Source organism: Mus caroli, unplaced genomic scaffold (genome assembly GCF_978045245.1).
Source record: "Mus caroli unplaced genomic scaffold, Mus_caroli_1 scaffold_18, whole genome shotgun sequence".
In the NCBI taxonomy this organism is placed as follows: domain Eukaryota; kingdom Metazoa; phylum Chordata; class Mammalia; order Rodentia; family Muridae; genus Mus; species Mus caroli.
In genome coordinates this window covers 20,605,564-20,623,844 of record NW_028227273.1, presented here as the reverse complement: position 1 = coordinate 20,623,844, position 18,281 = coordinate 20,605,564, and the positions used below count along the sequence as shown (strand labels likewise).

Genomic DNA, 18,281 nt, shown 5'->3' with positions numbered 1-18,281 from the left:
CAGAGCTAATCCTCTCTACAGTTAGAGGTTCTAGAACTAGAATCATAGAATTCAAATAATAAAGAAAAAACACTGTATTTGCCTTTTTTTTTTTTCTTTTACAGACTTGAGGCAAATTAGACTGACAGGGTCTATAGCGATGGCTGGTTAGTTAAAGCTCGGCCAGATCTTGCAGAGGACCCAACTTCAGTTCAAGAGGAGAAGAAATTGAAGTCAGAGAGTGTTAGTTTTGTGGAGGTGTTTTCTGTCTCTATAAACTCACCCCTTTCTAGTTATATATACTAAATATAAGCATCAAGCAAACACCAAGATAAGGGATAAGGGCCTTGTCTTCCAAGAACTCAAAATTGAATTGTGTTTAACCATCAAGCAAATAGAAGTTAAAAATGATCTTCATCTTAATAGCAAGTTCAAAGACCCTGCACAAGACCCTGTCCCAAGTATGAGTGTGTGTGTGTGTGTGTGTGTGTGTGTGTGGTATGTCTGTGTGTCTGTGTGTGTAGTGTATGTATGTGGTTGTATGTCTATGTGTTTGTGGTGTGTCTGTGGTTTGTGTGTATGTGGTGTGTTTCTGTGTATATGTGGTGTGCTTGTGTATGTCTGTCTGGTGTGTCTGGGTCTATGTGTTTGAGGTGTGTGTGTGTGTGTGTGTGTGTGTGTTTGTGTGTGGAGTATGTTTGTATATGTATGGTTTGCTTGTGTGTGAGGTGTGTATGTATGCATGTGGTATGTGTATGTCTTTATATGTGTGGTATCTCTGTGTCTATGTGTTTGAGGTGTGTGTATATGTTTGTGTATGTGTCGTATGTCCATGTATGTATTTATGTGTGTGTGGTGTGTGTCTGTGTATGTATGAATACAAGATGTTTTGTGGTTGTTATAATATAGATGTTATCTCAGCAAATGGGAACAGTGTAAATGAAAGCTGCCCTTCATTTTTTTTTTTTGTTTGTTTGTTTGCTTGTCTATTTTTTTAAAGACAAGGCCTCACAGTGTAGCTTTGGCTGTAATAGAACTCACTATATCACCAGTATGGCCTCAAACTCAGAGATCCACCGGGCTCTAGAGGCCTTCCATGTGCTATAGTCAAAGGCATGAGCCTTCAATCCAATTAACTTCATCATTTCTAATCCAAAAACTGTCATTTGTTTCTGCCATTCACATACTAAGTTATATTTAGAGTTTTTCCTAGTAGTTTCTGAATTATTTTTCATTTTAAATCTGCTTATTTCATGTTCCATGGTTTCCTTCTGAAATACAAATGTTTGTAAGTTGGCATGGGATATTAAAAGGACCTAACAAATAACATTGAAATTTCAATTTTAAGATGGTCAAGGCCAGCGAAACGGCTGAGGAGGAGGTGCTCGCATCAAGCCTGACTATCGGAGTTAGAGCTCCAAAATCTACACTGTGAATGTAGAGGACCAACTCCCTCAAGTTGTTCTCAGATCTTCACAAATGTACCCCACATGAATAAATACATGTAAACTTAAAATTTAAACATGCTATATATATATATATATAAACTATTTCTCTTTTTTGTAAGATTTATTTGTTTGTTTGTTTGTTTTGTTTTGTTTTGTTGTTGTTGTTTCTCAAGACAGGGGCTTCTCTGTATAGCCCTGGCTGTCCTGGAACTCACTCTGTAGACCAGGCTGGCCTCGAACTCAAAAATCCACCTGTCTCTACCTCCCAAGCGCTAAGATTATAGGTGTGCACCCCCACTCCCTGGCTGTTATTTTTAAAAATTTTTTTTTAGATATTTTCTTCATTTACATTTCAAATGATATCTCAAAGTCTCCTATACCCTCTCCCACTCTTCTCCCCTACCCACTCACTCCCACTTCTTGGCCCTGGTGTTCCCCTGTACTGGGGCATATAAAGTTTGCTAGACCAAGGGCCTCTCTTCCCAATGATGGCCAACTAGGCCATCTTCTGCTACATATGTAGCTAGAGACACGAGCTCTGGGGGTACTGGTTAGTTCATATTGTTGTTCCACCTATAGGGTTGCAGACCCCTTCAGCTCCTTGGGTACATTCTCTAGCTTCTCCATTGGGGGCCCTGTGTTTCATCCTATAGATGACTGTGAGCATCCACTTCTGTATTTGCCAGGCACTGGTATAGCCTTATATGAGACAGCTATAACAGGGTCCTTTCAGCAAAATCTTTCTGGCATATGCAATAGTGTCTGGGTTTGGTGGCTGATTATGGGATAGACCCCTGGGTGGGGCAGCCTCTGGATGGCCCATCCTTTCATCTTAGCTCCAAATTTTATCTCTGCAACTCCTTCCATGAGTATTTTGTTCCCTATTCTAGGGAGGAATGAAGTATCCACGGGTTGGTCTTCCTTCTTCTTGATTTTCTTTCTTTCTTTTTTTGGGTTTTGTTTTGTTTTGTTTTTTGTTTTGTTTTGTTTTTTGTTTTTCGAGACAGGGTTTCTCTTTGTAGCCCTGGCTGTCCTGGAACTCACTCTGTAGACCAGGCTGGCCTCAGACTCAGAAATCCACCTGCCTCTGCCTCCTGAGTGCTGGGATCAAAGTCATGCGCCACCACGTCGAGCTTTCTTCTTGATTTTCTTGTGTTTTGGAAGTTGTATCTTGGGTATTCTAGGTTTCTGGGCTAATATCCATTTATCAGTGAGTGCATATCAAGTGACTTCTTTTCTTCCTTTCTTTTCTTTTCTTTTCTTTTCTTTTCTTTTCTTTTTTGCGTGTTATAGTGCTCTTTGTTAATTTAAACAAGGACACAGGCTGGCATTCCCAGAGACATCAGTACCCAGTTGGTTCAGACAGTTCCTCTATTGGTTGACTAGGTCCTCATTTCTAGCGATATCAACACGGAGTCTACAATCTACAACCTTGAGATTCTACCTCACACCAGTCAGAATGGCTAAGATCAAAAATTCAGGTGACAGCAGATGGTGGCAAGGATGTGGAGAAAGAGGAACACTCCTCCATTGCTGGTGGGATTGCAAGCTTGTACAACCACTCTGGAAGTCAATCTGGCGGTTCCTCAGAAAATTGGACATAGTACTACCGGAGGATCCCACAATACCTCTCCTGAGCATATATCCAGAAGGTGTTCCAACTGGTAAGAAGGACACATGCTCCACTATGTTCATAGCAGCCTTATTTATAATAGCCAGAAGCTGGAAAGAGCCCAGATGTCCCTCAACAGAGGAATGGATACAGAAAATGTGGTACATTTACACAATGGAGTACTACTCAGCTATTAAAAACAATGAATTTATGAAATTCTTAGGCAAATGGATATATCTAGAGGATATCATCCTGAGTGAGGTAACCCAATCACAAAAGAAGTCACTTGATAGGCTGTTATTTTTATGTGTATAGGCATGACATGTGTGCAGTGCTCTCAAACGCCATAAGAGGGCAGCAGATCCCTGGGAATTAGGCCTATAGACCTGTCTAGTCTGAGAAACTAATTTTTAAAAACTCATGTCAGGCAGTAAAATGAAAATTGAATTATATCACCTAATTTTAAGTTAAGATTTTTAAAAAACTTTTACTAATGCTTGATTAGTCTTTCATCGCTGTAGCTATTACCCTTTAATTATGCAACTAATTTTGACAGTGTATAGACAATTCTTTTTCATATGACTAGATAACTTATCTAATACATTTTATTACATTTCTTTGAAAATACTTTAAATTGTTCGACTTTGTTAATTCCTCTCAGTTATATTTTATAGTTTTTATAAGCGTCTTCTACATTTTTTACTATCCTGAGTTCTATGCTTAGGGATTTTGTATATATATTTAATATGTATAATATATATGTGTGTATATACATATATATATACACACTTTTAAATTGGCACAGAAAATTATACATATTTATAGGTGCTATGATGTTTAAATCTCATCTACATGGAAAGAAGCCTTTGGGTTTATCTATGAGAGAGTATCTAGATTAGGTTAATTAAGGTAAGAAAACTGGCCCTGAATAAAACGGAGCCAGGGAGCCAGGCCCAGCAGTGTGTGACCAGAAAGCATCTCCAGCTTCTCCACCATGGCTCTCCCATCACAGCAGATGTACCCTGGGACTTCCTTCCTTACGTTACTGTTGTCAAGAAGTTTCTTCCACCAATATAGAAAGTAAGTAGGAAGGTGATATGTGATATATTTTGTTTCTTTATTTGTTAAATAAATAAATAAATAAATAAATAAATGTTTATTTTGAGATAGGGATTCTCAGTGCAGCTCCCGCTGGTCTGGAACTAACTATGTAAATGAGACTGGTTTTGAACTCACAGAGATCATCTACCTGCCTCTGTCTCCCAAGTCCTGGGATTATAGCAACCACATTTGCTACCATCTGATACTGTGTACATGTATACATTCTAAACATTTTTTTTTTTTTTTTTTTTTTTTTTTTGGTTTTTCGAGACAGGGTTTCTCTGTGTAGCCCTGGCTGTCCTGGAACTCACTCTGTAGACCAGGCTGGCCTCGAACTCAGAAATCTGCCTGCCTCTGCCTCCCGAGTGCTGGGATTAAAGACGTGCACCACCACGCCCGGCTCCATTCTAAACATTTTTAATTTCTTACTTAGTTTTGTTTTTTTGGTTTTTTGGTTTTTTTTTAAAGATTTATTTATTTATTATATGTAAGTACACTGTAGCTGTCTTCAGACACTCCAGAAGAGGGCGCCAGATCTTGTTGCGGATGGTTGTGAGCCACCATGTGGTTGCTGGGATTTGAACTCTGGACCTTCGGAAGAGCAGTCGGGTGCTCTTACCCACTGAGCCATCTCACCAGCCCCTAGTTTTGTTTTTTTTTTTTTTTGTTTGTTTTTTGTTTTTTACTTTTCAGAGACTGGGTTTCTCTGTGTAGTCCTGGCTGTCCAGGAACTCACTCTGTAGACCAGGCTGGCCTCTGCCTCCCAAGTGCTGGGATTAAAGGTGTGTGTCACTACTGCCCAGCTCCAAGTTCCCTTTTTACTCTTTTATTTTGATATAGACTCTCCATCAGTTGTCCAAGTTTACCTTGAACTTGCTCCATCAACCAGGAAGCCTTGCTTGGCCCGCCATCCTGTTTCAGCTATCCCAGAAGGGGATTAGAAGCCTGTACTCCAAGACCTAGTAGAATTTGCGAGTTTCTATTTTTTGAACCATTATCTCCCAGGAAATAGGCTCCACATAAAATCTTGCAATTGTCGGCCAGCAAGATGGGTCAGAAGGTAAAGGAGATTGCTGCCATAATGCCTGTCTGTGGAGCTTGCATGGATTGCATACATGTAATTTTACTCACTGTATTAGATTATAAATTCAACTCATTCCCTGCTATAATCTTGGCACCTTCTTCATCACCTAACACATTGCCAATGCTTAACCCCTCTGTTTAGCAGATGAGTGACTGTGTACCACATTAGGATTCCATTCAGGGGAATGTTTACAAGCTCGCTCATTAACAGTGATAGGGCCAATTTCTCAACTGGGACACTATTTCTATCTTCCCTCATCTGGGTCCATGCCCGGTTTCTCTGGTTTATGCTCACTGCCTTTTTACATCTAACAGCAAACAGACAAACAACAACAAAAAACATTTTTTAAAGTGCCTTTATTGTTATTTTATCTGTATGAGTGTTCGCTTGCATGTATGTATGTATGTATGTATGTGCGCTCTGTGCATGTCTGGTGCCTGTGGTGGTCAGAAAGTATTGAATCCCCTGAAGCTGGATGTCAGCCACCATAGATGTCAGCCACAGATGTCAGCCACCATAGGGGTGGTAGGAATTGAACCCAGGTCCTCTGCAAGAGCCTCCCGTGCTCTTAACCACAGAACCATCTCAGCAACCGCATCTTCTTTCAGAAGCCAGCCTTTTCTCCCGCTGTGGCTCTAAGGAAACCACTTTATTTTACTTCTATTTTAGTAGAAAAAAAGATCCTTAACAGCGCCATCAGTCTCTCCCGTCAAATGCTCTAAAGTTAAGGGTTGGAGGACTTCCTTAGAGAGCTGGGGGGAGCTTATAGAGCTGGGGGGGGGCGGGGGGAGGACAAACAATAACCTTACCCAATACACAAACACAAACCGCCTGCTGGCAGGCACTGTATCAGAGCAATGGGTTAAGGGACAAGGTGACTGGGTCCCCAGGCTTGGTTACCTGCCTTTGCTCAGACTCTCCTTTTTTGTCCTGGGGAAACTGTTCCAGATTCCGTTTGAGATTAAGTGTCTGGAAAGTTCTTATAACCTAAGAACTGGGAGACTGTCGCACTGGCTAAGAAGGTTTTAGACCTTCAGTCCAGGCACATTGTAAATGTTAAGTCCAAAGAACGCTTCAGTTGGAAATTCCCCAAACTCCAAAAGGCAGTCCAAATAGCCAGAAATGAGCTCAGACTTCAAAAGTTCAGGGTCTTAACAATATGACTAGGGGGATATTGTGGCACTGTTTTTCTCAAGAAAAAAATAGGAATATGTTAATTCACAAGGTGAGTATAGTGCCAAGCTGTGAATAAGGATTATTAAAAAGGAATATAACAACAGAGGTAGAAATCTGGATAGTCTCTGTAGATAAAGGAAAATGCATTTAGCCTTGTTAGATCACAAAAAATATGCTGGACGCTTTAAGTGTATTCTTTAATTTTTTAATTTAGTTATTATTATACCCATTTTACAGAGGATTTAGCTGATTAAGAGCTCACTTCATATCTTATTCCATAAAACTAATAAATGGGGGCTGGTGAGATGGCTCAGCAGGTTGAGCAGTCAATGTGCCACCACGCCCGGTGACAGTTTTTGTGATTTTATTTAAACACAAAACATGCACACTAGCCATCTATTCATTTTCTTCACTTTGTAGCCTGGCGTTGGGATTAGTGACTCTGATGGCCAGCTGTGCTGCTCTTTCTAAGATGGCTCCTCGGTTCTTAGGGGACACACTGTGAGCCATCTCAACACAGTAAGATTTGTTGCACATTGGCCGGGCGTGGTGGCGCACGCCTTTAATCCCAGCACTCCGGAGGCAGAGGCAGGCGGATTTCTGAGTTCGAGGCCAGCCTGGTCTACAGAGTGAGTTCCAGGACAGCCAGGGCTACCTGTCTCGGAACATCAGCAACACCTCCAGCTCCTTGGCATTGTGAAGCAGGAACTTGGAGAAGCCGCTGGGCAGCATGTGCCTGGTTTTCTTGTTGCTCCCGTAACCGATGTTGGGCAACAAGATCTGGCCCTTGAACCTTCTCCGCACCCTGTTGTTGGTGCCTCTGGGTTCCCGCCAGTCTCGCTTAATTTTCACATTTCGGTCTGACTGGTGTCTGATGAACTTCTTGGTCCTCTTTTTGATGATCTTGGGCTTCACCAGAGGCTGGAGGGCAGCCATGATGCCACAAAACAGATGGCCCCATACCTGTTTTATATAATGCTCAGGGCTGTTACCAGGGTTCATGTCTAGTCTCCAAAACTGTATTCTGCCGACAATGCAGACAAAGTGAATGAGGAATAGTGGCTCACACCTGTAATCTCATCACTCAGAAGGGTGAGGCAGGAGGATTGCCATGAGTTAGAGGTTAGGATGAGGCCTTGCTAAAACAACAAATACTACCCTCCAAAAAAAAAAGAAAGAAAGAAAGAAAGAAAGAAAGAAAGAAAGAAAGAAAGAAAGAGAGGAAGAAAGAAAGGAAGAAAGAAAGGAAGAAATAAATAAATAAATATGGGGGCTGGAAAGATGGTTCAGTAGATAAGAACACTGGCTGCTCTTGCAGTGGATCGGCATTTTCAGTTCCTAGCACATACAAGCAGCTCACACCAGGCTGTAAGTCCAGTTCCAGGGGATCTGATATTCTCTTCTGGCCTTTGACAGCCTTTCACACACATGGTATACAGACCTGCATGCATGCCATATAACAAAAAGAGTAGCAGAGACTTGGCAAACAAGCCAAAAATGAAAGCTCACACTGGGCAAATCCCAGTACACAGAGACAGGTGGAGCTCTGTGAATTCAAGGGCAGCCTGGTTCTACATAGTGAGTGCCAGAATCTCAACAAAACAACCAAAAAAGGAGGCTCATTCCTGCCGCAGGGCTAATCATACACATACATACCTACATACCTACACACACATACATACATATACATACATACATACATATACATACATACATATACTGTAAAATGTAAGTGGATTGAAGAAAAATGTTATTATAGGAACTGTGATTTTTTTTTTTAGATATTTTGTTTTTCTGCTTATAAGTATTTGCCTGAATGTATGTTTGTGTGTCACATGTGTGTCTGGTACCTATGAAGGTCAAAATGGAGGTGGGGTCAGACTCTTCAGCTGGTTGTGAACTACCATATGGGTGCTGGGAACTACCCAGGTCCTTTGAGATAGCAGTCAGTGCTTTCTTTCTTTTCTTTCTTTCTTTCTTTCTTTCTTTCTTTCTTTCTTTCTTTCTTTCTTTCTTTCTTTCTTTCTTTCTAATTTATTTATTATTATATCTAAGTACAGATGCACCAGAAGAAGGCATCAGTTCTCATTACGGATGGTTGTGAGCCACCATGTGGTTGCTGGGATTTGAACTCAGGACCTTTGGAAGAGTAGTCGGTGCTCTTAACCGATGAGCCATCCCTCTAGCCCAGCAGTCAGTACTTTTAAACACTTAGCCATCTCTCCAGTCAGGAACTGAGATTTTTACAAACTCACTAGAACAGATGGATTATTAATATGTGATATCGAATTAATATGTGATATTGGGCAAGTAGCTATTGGTATTGCCTGGAGTCCACCCCCACAGATACCTGGCAATAGCCCGGTATGCTCCTCCCTACGGTTACCTGGCAACAGCCAGGTAGGCCTTGCCCTATAAAAGGGACCGCTTGCCCCCTCCTCCCTCTCTGCTTCTCTCTTGGCCCCTTCTCTCTTGGCCCCTTGTTCCCCCTCTCTCCCCATTCCCTTCCCCCCTTTCTCCACGCTGTCATGGCCGGCCTCTACATCTCTACTCTCTCCTTCTCTCTGCCTTTCTCTGCCTCTACTACTCTCTTAACTCCCTTCCCCGTGCCCTGAATAAACTCTGTTCTATACTGTACTCTCAGGAAGAAGGGATGCCTCAGCATGGGCCCACTGAGGCACCCCCTGCCCTCACACCCCACCAGAACATATTCTTATAGCTCTTTCTCTTTTTATGATCACAACAGTAGCAAGCTTTAAGAATCTCAAACTAGGTTTTCTTTTTGTTTTTTTGGTTTTTTTTTTTTTTTTTTTTTTTTTTTTTTTTTGGTTTTTCAAGACAGGGTTTCTCTGTATAGCCCTGGCTGTCCTGGAACTCACTTTGTAGACCATGCTGGCCTCGAACTCAGAAATCCGCCTGACTCTGCCTCCCGAGTGCTGGGATTAAAGCCGGGCACCTGGCTCAAACTAGTTTTTTGTTGTTGTTGTTTGTTTGTTTTGTTTTTTTGTTTTGTTTTGTTTTTTCAAGACAGGGTTTCTCTGTGTAGCTCTGGTTGTCCTGGAACTCACTCTGTAGACCAGGCTGGCCTCAAACTCAGAGATCAGCCTGCCTCTGCCTCCCAAGTGCTGGGATCAAAGGCATGCGCCACCTTTGCCCGCCTCAAACTAGTTTTTAAAAACAATGGGCTTGGGGAGGGGGTGGCCAAGGTTTCTGTGGAGCCCTGGCTGTCCTGGAATTTGCTCTGTAGAGTAGGCTGGTCTCTAAATCAGAGATCCCCATCCCTCCCTCTCAACTGCTGGGATTAAAAGCTTTTACCACCAAGTCTGTCTGGCTAAAAACAAATGAACAACACAATGCCTATTTATTTATTTATGTTTTGTGTGTGTGTTTTGTACATCACAAGGATGTAGGTGTCCAAAGAGACCAAAGAAATTGTTAGATCCTCTGGAACTGGAGTTAAGGGCACAGGGCACTTGTGAGCTGGGGAATATGACTAGGAACCAAATACAGGCTTTAGGCAAGAACAGCAAGTGCTGTAAACACCTCTTCAGCCTCCTTTCCTCCAGAAACAGGGTCTCTGTAGCCTTGTCTGTTGTAGAACCTCTTGTGGAGGGAGATAAGGCTCGCCTCAAACTCATAGAGATCGGCCTGCTTCTGCCTTCTATCACACCAGCTGCCCAGATTAAGGTTATTAGGATTCAGAAAAATAGCTGACGTCACAGATTCATATTTTACATATCAAAGCAGATCTGGCCTCCAGGTTCTCCCAACTTTAAACTCTCCAGCACAGGGGCTGTGCTGCCCTTCACCCAGAGGCTCCCCACTATAGAATCCAGACATTTTATGCTCTCTCTCTCTCTCTCCCCCTCTCTCTCCCCTTTTCCTCACTCTCGTCTCCTTCTCTTAGCTTGCCCTTTCTCTCTTTTTCTTTTCTTTAAAGAATTATTTATTATATGTAAGTACACTGTAGTCTTCTTCAGACACACCAGAAGAGGGCATCAAATCTCATTACAGACGGTTCTGAGCCACCATGTGGTTGCTAGGATTTGAACCCAGGACCTTTAGGAAGAGCAGTCAGTGCTCTTAACCGCTGAGCCATCTCTCCAGTGCCCTTTTCTCTCTTTTTTCTTCCTTCCTCTTGGCAACTTCCCTTGTCTCAATCCTTGGGGCCTGTGAGCTCACCAAGAGCAACTTCCCAATAAACCCACCTTTAATCTAATCTGGTTTGAATTGGCTCATTTCACCTGCAAAGAAATAACCTATCACCTGGGAAGTGGTTTCTTTGATAACAAAATCCTTTTGAGTTCCTATGTGAATCAAAGTTCAAAGGAAATTCTACAGAGAACCAAAAATGGACACAGTAATCCATCCCTATGTACTTTCCTTTCGATTTTGCCTTCAACTTGTTTTGACAATAAAATGGAGCAGAAATAACAATGTGTAAATTTGCAGTTTATTATCTATACACACTTGGAAGCCATATATCATAGAAAGGTATTTTAAATGTTTCTCTCCATTTATTTGTTTGTGTGTGTTGTCTATGTGTGTAGGCCTATGTGCTCCACGTTCTTATGGAGGTCAGAGGACAACTTGCAGGAGTTGGTTGGTCCTCTCCTTCTGCCATATGGTTCCTAGGATCAAACTCAGGCCATCAGGCATTGTGGCAAGCATCCATACTCCCTGAGCCATTTTGCTGGCCCATAGTCTAAATTATCTTGCTAGAAGCATGTCTCATTCAGTCGTTACAGCCAACCTCTGGACAGTTGACTGAGGTTGTCTAGGATATCCAAACCATTCAGTCAAACTGGACCTGTATGTACATAATTTACCCAAAGTAAGACCATTAGAAGACCCACCTAGCTAAACCAATCCCAAACTGTTGACTCGCAGAATTGTGAGGGGAAAAAAACCCACAAAACTATTTTAAGTCAGGATATTTTGGAATGGTATATTCTCCCCCTCCCCCACCCTCAAAACCAAAACCAAAACCAAACCAAACCAAAACAACTTAATATAGTCATCATGAATGGATTGTTTTTCCAGTTAAGTAAGTTAGATATGTAAGCCATCAGGCTAAATACAATATAAGTGAGATACAATATATGAAGTGTGACCAGACTTCAGTAAGTAAACAATGCATACCAGGAGGCAAACAAGTGTTCAAATAACTGTCACACAGTTCAACAGAACATAGAGAGCCATACTGCTGGGCGGTGGTGGTGCACATGCGCCTTTAATCCCAGCACTTGGGAGGCAGAGGCAGGAGGATTTCCAAGTTCGAGGCCAGTCTGGTCTACAGAGTGAGTTCCAGGACAGCCAGGGCTACACAGAGAAACCCTGCCTCAAAAAAACAAAAACCAAAACCAAAAAACAAAAAAATCCCAAACAAAACAAAAATCCAAAACCAAAAATCAACCAAACAACCAACCAAACAAAGAGCCATAGTATATAACTACTACATTGTCTAAGAATTTAAATATAGAAACATTGTTGCTTGAGGAGCTAAGGCAGAGTCTTTTTTTTTTTTTAAAGATTATTTATTTATTATATGTAACTACACTGTAGCTGTCCTCAGACACTCCAGAAGAGGGCCCCAGATCTCGTTAAGGATGGTTGTGAGCCACCATGTGGTTGCTGGGATTTGAACTCTGGACCTTCGGAAGAGCAGTCGGGTGCTCTTACCCGCTGAGCCATCTCACCAGCCCGCAGAGTCTTATCAAGAAGGTAATGTCAGAAAAACCTTAGACTTCGGTAGTAAGTGGAAGAAGGCATTCCAAGTAAATGAAGCTGACCTAGGTCAACTGTGGTCTACGAAAGAAAAAGAACCCGAGACACCTTAGAATACTCCATTTAGTTAGACTACTGTCTAAGCATACAGGGAAGTGGGAGGGTCATTCTCCATTCAACAAGCATCAGTTGGATGTCAGGTACCATCTACCGCACTAATCCTTACATAACAGACCTGGAAGCTGGCTCTTATGTCAAGATCCCCGAAAGTGATGGAGGACGCCTGTTTTGGTTTTGCTTAGATTTGTGTGCACATTTGTATAATGGGAGCTGGGGAGTGCATGTGGAGGTCAAAGGTCAACTTTTGGGGATCAAACTCAGGTCATCATTGTGTGGGGCAAACATTTTTACTCCATGTGCCATGCCATGTCCTGCACTCCCCCCCCCTTTTTTTTTTTGTTTTTTTTTTTTGTTTTTTTTTTTTGAGGCAGGGTTTCTCTGTATAGCCCTGGCTGTCCTAGAACTCACTTTGTAGACCAGGATGGCCTCGAACTCAGAAATTCACCTGCCTCTGCCTCCCAAGTGCTGGGATTAAAGGCCTGCGCCACCTGGCCCATGCCCCCCCCTTTTTTTTTAATCTTTTAGAGGCAGTGTCTCCTGTAGTTCAAAGTGGCATGGAATTTACCATGCAAACAAAGATGGCTTTGAACTACTATTGAGCCACATTGGGGCTGGGGATGTAGCTCAGTGGTAGAATATTTTCTTAGTATTGGGAGATCCTGGGTTAGCTCTCCCACACCAAAGGAAAATAAGCTACTTAGGGACAAAACTCTTGCACTAAACTAAATACCAATTATCAGTTGCATGGCAAAATAAACTTTGGTAAATTAGTATAATGCAAAACCAGACAGCAATGAAAGAAAATAAATGTACTGCAACTGTTACCACCAGAAGTAGCTCTAGGAGCCAATATGAGGAAAGTTAGCCACTTAAAGAATGAGGAGAGAACACAAAGTAAAAATATAATAACATTGTATAAAGTCAAAATAGACCAGGTGAAACTACAGAACAGATTGCTTAGAAATGCTTAAGTTTGGCAGGAATGGTGATGCATGCTTTCAATCCAAGCACTTGAGAGGCAGAGGCAGAGTCAGGAGGATCTCTGAGCTGAAGGCCAGCCAGAGCTGCATAGACTCTGCCACAATAAATTAAAAAATAAATAAATAAAGCAAAGCAAAGAATGTTTTATTAAAAGACTTACAGGACACACACATAAGAAGGATTAATACAGCATTCAGGATAGTAACTGCCTCTACAGTTAAAGGCAATTTGCTGTCTCCTCAAATTGTTCATATAGGTTTGTACATCTTTTTTTTAAAGATTTCTTTATTATTATATGTATGTAAGTACACTGTAGCTGACTTCAGACACACCAGAAGAGGGCATCAGGTCTCATTACGGTTGGTTGTGAACCACCATGTGGTTGCTGGGGTTTGAACTCAGAACCTTCAGAAGAGCAGTCAGTGCTCTTACCTGCTGAGCCATCTCACCAGCTCCCTGTACATCTTATTTTTATTTAGTTGACATATGTGTAAAACATATTTCTTATACTTTATTTTATTACCTATGTATTCATATATATTTATATGTACATCCTTTTTATTTCACACACACACATGACATGATTGATTTCACACAACCACTACTATATGGTTCAAAACAGAATCAGGGCTTACTGGATAAAAGGAATTGAAAGGAATACAAATTTGAAAGACAGAAAACATTTCAGAATGTGAAAAAATACAATCAGGACCGAAGCAGAAAAGAAGGCAGGCAGCAGTGGGAAACAATGGACGTAAATTTTGCAGCAATCTGTGATATTTATATTGGTAGGGAATATAGTTTCAGCAGAATGCAGGGATTCTCCGATGTGCTCACAGGGGATCTGTATGCCTCACACTGGAAACAATAGAGACTCTGTGTTAGTAGTCACTCATTTAGGCAACAAGAAATAATTGTGGCAAAGTGAAATGAGAGGGGGTGGTTTTGTTTGTTTGTTTTTAAAGACAGGGAAGAGGGGAGGGGGATGGGTGAGGGAGGGAGAAAGAGAAAAGACTGAATAGTTTATTGGATAGGCAATATAGTCTAGGAATCCAAAAACTCTGGGAATACAGATGGCATCGATTGGCTCTTAGAGCTCTTGATTTCAACTAACTTCTATTTCCAGATGCCAGTTCGCAGGAGTCTGACTGGCCCATGGTTTGTTTGCCTCTTATGTGATCCAGGATCTGTAGAACAACTGCTGATCATTAGAATATGGGAAATATTGATTAGATAGGTAGTCTACCAAAGGAAGAAATGGTGAAGACATATACACACATCCACGTGCACACACAGATAGTATGGATTCTACCAAGTATGGTAACTGGGCAAAACCCAAGAATGACTGCACTCACATAATTAATCCTGAGATAACACAAACGTGTAATAGGTTAGTTGAAAGTAGGGTTCGTGGTCCTCGTGGTAATACCGTTTTCCCTTTAGGATGTCTTGAACTTTGTCTCTGCAACTTGTTTTCCTCTCAGCTAACATACCCAAATTGCTACACACTGCCTCTGATACGAAACTGAGATCAGCCATCCTTTGCAAAAGACCAATTAGCTCAATCAGCAGAAAACAAAGATATATAAAGAAATAGGAGTGATGATGCACACCTGTAGTCCTAGTTTTGGGGAGACGGAGGCAGAAGGATCAGGAGTTGAAGGCCTTCTTCCTCAGCTACAAGAGGAGGAGTTGGAGCATGGAGTAGATACCTTGTCTCACACAAAGGCAAACAACCGCACTGCGGGACAGCAGACCTGAGCACTAGTAAAGCCACTCAAACGCTGTTAACCCCCATTTTTAAATTTACTATCAAAGCTCCCTGTTCCAATTCTTCAAAAGCCGAAGAACCTGCCGAGCGACGAACCCCTGGGACCATCGCAAGTCAAACCGCGCCTACAGAACTGAGGTTCCCAGAGAAAGGGGCATAGCAGGGGCGTGGGGGGTGGGAGGATGCCGCACATGCGCACAAGCTCCCAGGTCAACAAAGACGGCGGCGTACGCGCGCGCACCAGAGCGGCCCATCGAGGACGTGCGCGTGCCCGGCCGCCGCAGCGAGGTGCCAGCGGCCCAGGGGACTGAAGGAAAGGAGGGGCAGGAGCCACCGGCCGCGGCGGGAGGAGGAGGAGGAGGAGGAGACGGGGTTGTGCTCCTGGGCAGCGGAGGAGCGAGGGGCGGGGCCGGCGAGCGGCGCGTGCAGGTGCCAGGCTCCCGGGCTCCGGCGGGCGCGCGAGCGGCTCCGTGGGCCCCCGCCGCCGCAGTGGCAGTGGCCGCCGCCGCCGCTTGGTCGCCGTCGGTCTGCGGGAAGCGGGTTATGGCGGCGGCGGCAGTGGGAGCTGTGAATGAGTTCTCCGGCCGGACGACGGAAGAAGAAAGGCTCGGGCGGCGCGAGCCCGGCGCCCGCCAGGCCTCCGCCCCCCGCCGCGGTCCCCGCCCCTGCCGCCGGCCCGGCCCCTGCGGCCGGCTCGCCGCCTAAGCGGAACCCGTCTTCCTTCTCGTCCCCGCTGGTCGTCGGCTTCGCCCTGCTGCGCCTGCTGGCCTGCCACCTGGGGCTCCTCTTCGCGTGGCTCTGCCAGCGCTTCTCCCGCGCCCTCATGGCCGCCAAGAGGAGCTCCGGGACCGCGCCGGCGCCCGCCTCGCCCTCGCCCTCGCCCCCAGCGCCCGGACCGGGTGGCGAGGCCGAGAGCGTCCGCGTCTTCCACAAGCAGGCCTTCGAGTACATCTCCATTGCCCTGCGCATCGACGAGGAAGAGAAAGGTACTACTGGGGGTGCTGGAGGGCGGCCGGCCGGGGAGGACGCCACCTGCGTCCCTTTCCTGCACCCCCAGAGTTGATCTGCCTCGGGAGTCCGAGTCCCCACAGGCCAGACCCTGCTGTGCGACGCCTAGTTAGTTGATCCTCACCCCTTTCAGGGCGCCCTGACTCGACTTTGTTTCAGCACCCCCACACTTGTGCATGACCCAAGTCCCCGTGAGACACCCAGGCGTGCTGGTGACAGTGACAGTTGGCCTAGAGTGACCACACGGGATTCTTTCTAACACTGTAAACAGTGTTGCTTTCTCTGAGCTGGGCTTCCAAAAGGTTTTGGTATCGAAACAGCTGGATATAAACTTCAATGAGAAGAGTTCTGTAGTGTTTGGAGAGAGAAAAAAAAAGGGGGGGGGGAGTGTTGACTTGGATTTGAAAGGGATTGCTCCTTATACTTAGAGCCGGATTTGCCATATTCTGAAGTTTCATGAATTATTTTTACCAATATAGTGAGTCTTGAAGATTTCTTTTTTATTGAGCTGTATTTCAACCGCTAGTTGCTTTAGTTTTTATTATTTTATTATTTTTATTTTATTCCAAGGCACTCTCGAGTTTCTAAATTTTAATGTTAAAATTATTAAATGAATGAGTTGGGTAAACAGGCATATATCATTCTCCCATAGAAGCTAAAACAAACGCTCCTGCCTCGCAGTGAAGGCAGGAATACTGCATACTTCAGGTTTCCTTCAAGCAACATCTTTTCTTCGCCTTTCTGTGTGGCAGGCATTGTCAATTCATTTTGCATGTGTCTTTGATCCTCACAATAATTCTGAGGTCAGAGTACTATCAGTACAGGTCTTTTACAGATGAAATTACTACTTACAAGATGGAAACAGGTGACCCCAAATCTATGCTAATCATTAATTGAAAACTTGTGTGGGAAATGCTAAGTGGGGTTTAGAAAGCCTTATGTCTCTTATTGTCACCCACAGCGTTCTCCAAAGCAGCCCAGATGCCCTAACCTAACCTGGCTCAGTGGAAACTGAACAGTTTAGTTCTCGTACAGTGTGACTTCCACTCTCACCCCCAGAGACGGTGCTAGTGTTTAGGTCCTGTTTACACATTTCTGTTGTGGGGCCTAAGGATAAACAGGGGATATGGTGAAAGACGCAGCTCTCCGTGATTTTGGAGTTCGAAGCAGTAGCAGACACAGGAGAAGAATAGTCTGTGTTTGTGAGAGCAAGCTTTTTGTGCTTTGCTCTTCAGTACTTTTTAGGAGTATACAGTGATCACTTGGGGAAGATGGAGAAGGCAGTCCTCCTTTCATCCCTGAGATGAGAGCAGATCCCTTAGGAGTTTGAGGATGTAGTTCAGTGATAATGTGTGCTAGGAGGCTTCAGAGCTTCGGTTTCCTTCTTAGTGTCTTGGAAACAAAGCTAACAAACAAACATTTAAAAAAATTAGTTACATCCATTTTCTGTTACAAAAGAAATAAAGCCGGAGTCAGTGGTGGGATCAGCACTTAGGAGGCAGAGGCAGGCGGAGCTCTGTGAGTTCCAGGGCAGCCTGGCCTACGAGTTCCAGGCCAGCCAGGGCTACACAGAGAAAGCCTGTCTTGAAAAACTAAAAAAAAAAAAAAAAAAAAAAGTACAGAAATAAAGCTGGGGTGGGGAGTAGTGGCACAGACAAGCTGTAACCTTAGCCCTCGGGACAGTGAAGACTGCTGCCGTAGGCTACATAGCAAGACCTCGTTTCGGAACAAAGCAAAAAGTAAATGGACTCTGTATTTTCATGGTTCTCTTCTAGCCTAAAGTTTTCCCCCTTAGCTTATGAGAAAATTTTGTCGCCTAGTTTTAATTCCATAATTGAAAAAGAGTTCACATTTGAAGTCTGTCAGCCTGTCGGCTACATTTCACAACTCGGAGCTCACTCCCAAGCGAAGTTAGTTTTCTTTCCACTGCATACAAATCTGTGAACAGACAGACTGAATTGAGTATGCAGTTTTCAGAGGCTCTCTGACTCGAGCACACTGTCAGCAGGTGGCCATGTCTTACATTGCCATCCATTAGAAATGTCACTCGCCGAATGTGTGCAGTGCCCAGGGAGGTTAGAGGATGGATCCCCTGGGACTGGAGTTCAGTACTGAGCCCAGCCGGAGTCTCTGCAGGAGCAACCAGTAATCCTTTACTGAGCCATCTCTCAAGCTTTGAATTTTGTAGGCATTCTAATGGTTGAACCTCTTTGAAAGAGTGATAGTCTATGACATCCATTTATACACGAAGAATAAAATTAAAGAGAGGGCTCA

General features: G+C 43.7%; 2 protein-coding genes across 6 annotated transcripts in view; one reads left to right on the top strand and one right to left on the bottom strand.

Moving 5' to 3' along the window:
* Nucleotides 1-6,796: 6,796 nt before the first annotated feature.
* LOC110284368 (large ribosomal subunit protein eL32-like) lies at nt 6,797-7,336 on the bottom strand. 2 transcript variants are annotated; one of them, XM_085832795.1, is made up of 2 exons: nt 7,063-7,336; nt 6,797-6,933 (listed from the first exon to the last, which is right to left on the bottom strand). In XM_085832795.1, the coding sequence occupies exons 1-2, from the start codon at nt 7,334-7,336 to the stop codon at nt 6,797-6,799; spliced, it is 411 nt and encodes a 136-aa protein (XP_085688921.1). The 2 variants fall into 2 exon arrangements, with proteins under 2 accessions (XP_085688921.1, XP_021005765.1); XM_021150106.1 differs by having other exon boundaries at nt 6,797-6,938; nt 7,071-7,336.
* Nucleotides 7,337-15,347: 8,011 nt separating this feature from the next.
* Nucleotides 15,348-18,281, top strand: part of Spast (spastin) — a 45,327-nt gene continuing 42,393 nt past the window's right edge. For 2 of the 4 annotated variants that reach the window (XM_021149273.3, XM_021149272.3), the window contains exon 1: nt 15,351-15,985. In XM_021149273.3, coding sequence (XP_021004932.1) covers nt 15,571-15,985 — 415 coding nt within the window. In that variant the 5' untranslated portion in view covers nt 15,351-15,570. Of the gene's footprint in view, nt 15,986-18,281 lie in introns of all 4 variants that reach the window. The other 2 variants (XM_029471301.2, XM_029471302.2) reach the window with 2 other exon arrangements.

Bases quoted from the DNA above. Each gene is read 5' to 3' on its own strand.
- LOC110284368 (XM_085832795.1), bottom strand. From the start codon at position 7,336: ATGGCTGCCCTCCAGCCTCTGGTGAAGCCCAAGATCATCAAAAAGAGG. The intron at 6,934-7,062 runs GAGACAGGTAGC...CCCGGCCAATGT, and splicing joins GGAGGTGTTGCTGATGTTCC to GCAACAAATCTTACTGTGTT.